At 41.6% G+C, this 4,277-nt stretch overlaps 1 protein-coding gene across 1 annotated transcript in view; it reads right to left on the bottom strand.

Annotated features, from left to right (window-relative positions):
• Window positions 1-505: 505 nt before the first annotated feature.
• Window positions 506-4,277, bottom strand: part of LOC118736743 — a 9,944-nt gene continuing 6,172 nt past the window's right edge. Inside the window, exons 2-5 of the mRNA XM_036466759.1 lie at window positions 3,330-3,459; window positions 2,595-3,272; window positions 1,309-2,523; window positions 506-775 (exon numbers count right to left, since the gene is read on the bottom strand). Of these exons, the coding sequence (XP_036322652.1) occupies window positions 601-775; window positions 1,309-2,523; window positions 2,595-3,272; window positions 3,330-3,459 (2,198 nt within the window). The 3' untranslated portion in view covers window positions 506-600. The remainder of the gene's footprint in view (window positions 776-1,308; window positions 2,524-2,594; window positions 3,273-3,329; window positions 3,460-4,277) is intronic.

Here is a 4,277-nt window from a genome sequence, read left to right as displayed (position 1 = left end):
GAAAGTCATGAACAACTTCCATGTAAACGGAGCCCAAAGTCACTTAAGTGACTAATGCATGACATTCGCTACGGGGTTATTCAAACACAAACACACTGAACCAAAAATACCAATACACTAACCCAAAACACACCTACAACTAGCTAGAAAATACGGTAAGAAGAAGAGTTACGTTACTTATGAAACTGTACGATGGTATTGAGGCAAAAGTTTTACTTTTTTCATTCACAATGCAAATCTAAAATGAAATTATCTTGGGAAAATGACCTGGGTTAGCGTGTTCGGCTTTTTTTTGAGTCATTTTAGCGTTTCTACAGTGTTCTTATTAGATAATAATTCATTCACTTTCCACGGTTTTGTGGTGAAAAATGTGATATTAATTATTGGGGGTTTCCAATCAAAAGAGATCCTGGGTATGAGATATGGGGGAATTATTCCAAGTGAAGTAATGGGAGGGAGGAGAAAAATTTTACACTACCATATTTGAAAGCGAGAAAATCGCTTTATTACATCACCTGTTTATTGCACCATATTCCCTTCAATATTCAAAGTCTTATTTAAGTTTTTTTTTTTCCTTTTATGAATTTATAAATGAATGGCTTAACATATTCGTTCTGGACACGGACAACAATAATCGCCACACGGATAGCAAGGAGAATAACTTGGATAACACGGATAACAACATGGGTAAGTGCATGGATCCGGTTTTCTACGACGATCAATCATACAAAGCAAGGGTGGAGGAACTTCTGTAAGACGCTCACGTCGAAGTCTCCTATAAAGGTGGAAAAAGTAAGATACTGTTAATAATCCAAAGTGATTCGATTTTCGTTCCGTGTCCAATTCTCGAATAGTGGAAGCCAATGCATGCCCAAAAGCTTTCGATCCCAGACAAACGCGCTTCAATTTAACATTAATTTAAGCATTTTTATTTAAAAATTTTGGTCTTAAAATCGTTACTAGCAATTTCGTACGCAGAATTTTGAAAATAATGCCGAACACGTCAACACTTAAAATTTATCGTCTCCAGCAGGTCCGGGTACTATTAAATTATTGCCTGATAAGAAATAGTGGGCCGTATGAATAAAAATAAGCATTTGCTTGTTCTTAAAATTTCAGATCTTTTACTCAATTTATTCAAACAAAATTGAAGTAAAAGGTATGAAATTTTAAGAAAAAGCAATTGCTTAGTTTTTATTCATACGGCCCAGTATCTGCTTCAATTACTATTCGAAAATTGTTTGGAGCTTAAGTTCGTTAAATTTTCTAATACGGCCGTAATAAACATAGTGCGCATAAAGCACTTACGCTTGATATGCGGAGCTTCCAGGAACGTTGGGACCTCCAGGGCCTCCACCGCCACCCTTTCCACCACCGCCAGGTAAAGGCTTTCCTTCGGGCCCTATTCCGCCCCCAGGGCCTCCGCCAGCGCCTCCTGGCCCCCACCTTCCATTTCCACGTCCACCTCTGCCACCACCAGGTACACCGCCTCTACCGCCTCCAGGTCCCCAACCACCTCTGCCGCCGCCAGGACCCCAAACTCCTCTGCCCCCACCAGGACCCCAGCCTCCTCTACCCCGTCCAGGTCCCCAACCACCTCTACCACCACCAGGACCCCAACCACCTCTACCACCACCAGGACCCCAGCCTCCACTGGGAACACCGCCCCACCCACTTCCACCGCTAAAATCGTAGTGCGCACCGGTTGCGCAGTTGTATGATTTCATAAAACGGTTGGGTGGTAGCGGATACTTTGGCTGGACATTCCAGTCATTCTCTACATACTGCGTGCCATGGTTCACAAGATGAGGCTTCTTAAGTCTCTCCGGTTTTACCACGCCCGCAGGTGGTGTCACACCGAAATCGAATTCCACATCTGAGTCTGTAGTGTCGGACAAAACCAATGTGCTATTGCAGCAGGATATTTTACGCTTTCTGCACTCCTTGCTGACTTGATATTCCAATCGCTTTTTATCCAAGAAGCTCCGACAGAAACACTCAACCACTGGCTTGTGACAGGTGCATTTTGCGAAGCCCATGTCTTTGAGGCAACGCTTCAATTTACTCATTTCGACCATTAATGGATTTTTGGTTATTTTAAATTGTATGGGTTTCATATTGAGGTACGGATCGGCACATTCCTTGAGTGCCTCAGGATCCTTAAGCGGTCGCAATGTTATGAAATATTCATCATTCTTTTTGCATATATGTAATGTGGGCCGCTGAACTATTTGCTCCTCCGAATCTTTGCCATCACCTTTGCCTTGGTCGCGGTAGGCGTACTGCGAGACACGTATTGTGTCTGCTGGGTAGTCTTTCAGAAAGAATCTCATGATCTCTTTGATGGGTTTGCGTATAGCGCCCGGCTTCCAACCACGTCGTTTGCCACTTGTATCTAAGTTCCACAGCCATCCCATATTTCGGGGTACATTCTTTTTGCCAAGGTTGAAACATGCATTGTTGTTGCGTTTTTGGGGACGAGCATCCTTGACCGGAGAAAAATTACCACCACCATAAGAATATCTGAAAACGTTAGTATTATGAATCATAATAATTTGTAATCATAATACTTGTAATTCTCATTGCATGCTTACGACTTCTTTTCATTGTTGCTGGTTTTTGAGTTAGCCGTTGCTGCTCTCGGCTGCCTTTTTTTCTTTCGCCTAGGCATTTGTTTGTCATTCTGGTTATCTCTTTTCTGCTTTTCTGAATTTCCCGAAATATCTCCTTGAGGGCGTTTCTTTTGGTTTCCTCCTGACCCTTGTAACTCTTTCTCGCATCTTTCATCTTGTTTGAATGGTTTGTATTGTGCTTTTTTGAGGTCATACAAATCTCTCAGCTCGGAGAATACGCGAGCCAGATAAGGGCGACAGTCCTTGCTGCTTGTCCTACATACGTTGAACATTTCCTCCGATTCGCATTTACCGCAGTCCTTTTTGGGTTCTTCCGGCGGCCGTGGCGGTTGAAAGATATCTTCGCACAACTTCCGTATTCGGCAATGAGCGCACACCTTGCCGTTCTTGCATGTGCATCGACATTCTTTTTTGTCGGTAGAGGAGGGTATCTCCTCGTTTTCAGCTCGGCAGCAGTCGCTTATTTTTTGATCGGTGCCACTCGACTGTTTGTCCAGATACTCTTGAAGTATTTGATCAGCGGTCAGTTTTTCATTGTACGGTTTCTCTTCTACGTACGGTACCGGCTTATAACCACATTTTGGACAGCAGGCAAGTTTGGGTAGCCAAGAAATATTTGTCTTGCAAACCGGGCAGTGCCTGCAAGACGAGATTAATATCAATAACGACTACTTATCATTTCATAGAAGGCTTTACCTTGGTGTGTGCATGACCATTTGATTAGTGTTCGGCGCCACTGTGGGACAAATATTGATGAGCTTTTCGCCGGCGAAAGCACCATCCTCCGTATGTTGGTTGGCAAAGCAAGAACATGGAAATCTGCAATCTAAGTGTAAAAGATTAATGAAGTCTGTTGTGGTTTTGAGCGTAGCCTTCACATGCACAGGTATGCCTTATAGTATAGTTCGCCTAGGCTTCACTTAACTTACGTAAGAAACCGTCAATGATTACTCAACCCGTCAACTTAGTAGTGATTTGTAAATTTTCACAATCAAAAAAGGTAATATATGGATTGTCCGGTTCTGTTTCAAGTTAATCTCGCTAACTTCAAAGTAATTCCATTTATGAAGGGTAAAAACCTGGCTGTAGTCGACAATGAGCGAAAATGGATTGAACGACAAACTAATAATTAAATTTATAGTTCAATTGTTTATTACGTTGGCTGTACGTTTGTGTCTTCTGAATGTAGATCGAAAGCTTGTATGAGAGAACCAATCTGAGATTATTGATAAAACTATAGACCGGTCTGGTGAACAGCCAAGACGCTTACTTCTTAGGTAATTACAGCCTGCAACGATGTATACATTTTTAGTTTATCTTGCAAAATAATTTTGCATCGCGGGTGATTTCCAAAACTAAAGTCGGAGTGGAAAAAACAAAAATTAAATATTTTCTTGTTTCTTTTTATTAAAACAATGTGATTACACACTTGCAAGTTTTAAAGAACAGAGCTCGTAAAGCCATGAAAGAACTATCTCGCTCTGAGGAGTTATACTTTTAAGAGCAATAAATAAACTCCTTACAAGATCGGCTCACTCATGAATTTGCATGTGATATATGTATTTGTCAAATAGTTTATCTGTGTTGATGGCATCATTTTTACCCTGCAGTGAAACCCCAAACTAGTCAGGAAAAATACTAGTT

This window comes from Rhagoletis pomonella, unplaced genomic scaffold (genome assembly GCF_013731165.1).
Source record: "Rhagoletis pomonella isolate Grant_MI unplaced genomic scaffold, Rhpom_1.0 Rhpom_scaffold_00004, whole genome shotgun sequence".
In the NCBI taxonomy this organism is placed as follows: domain Eukaryota; kingdom Metazoa; phylum Arthropoda; class Insecta; order Diptera; family Tephritidae; genus Rhagoletis; species Rhagoletis pomonella.
This window is presented reverse-complemented; position numbering and strand designations above follow the sequence as displayed.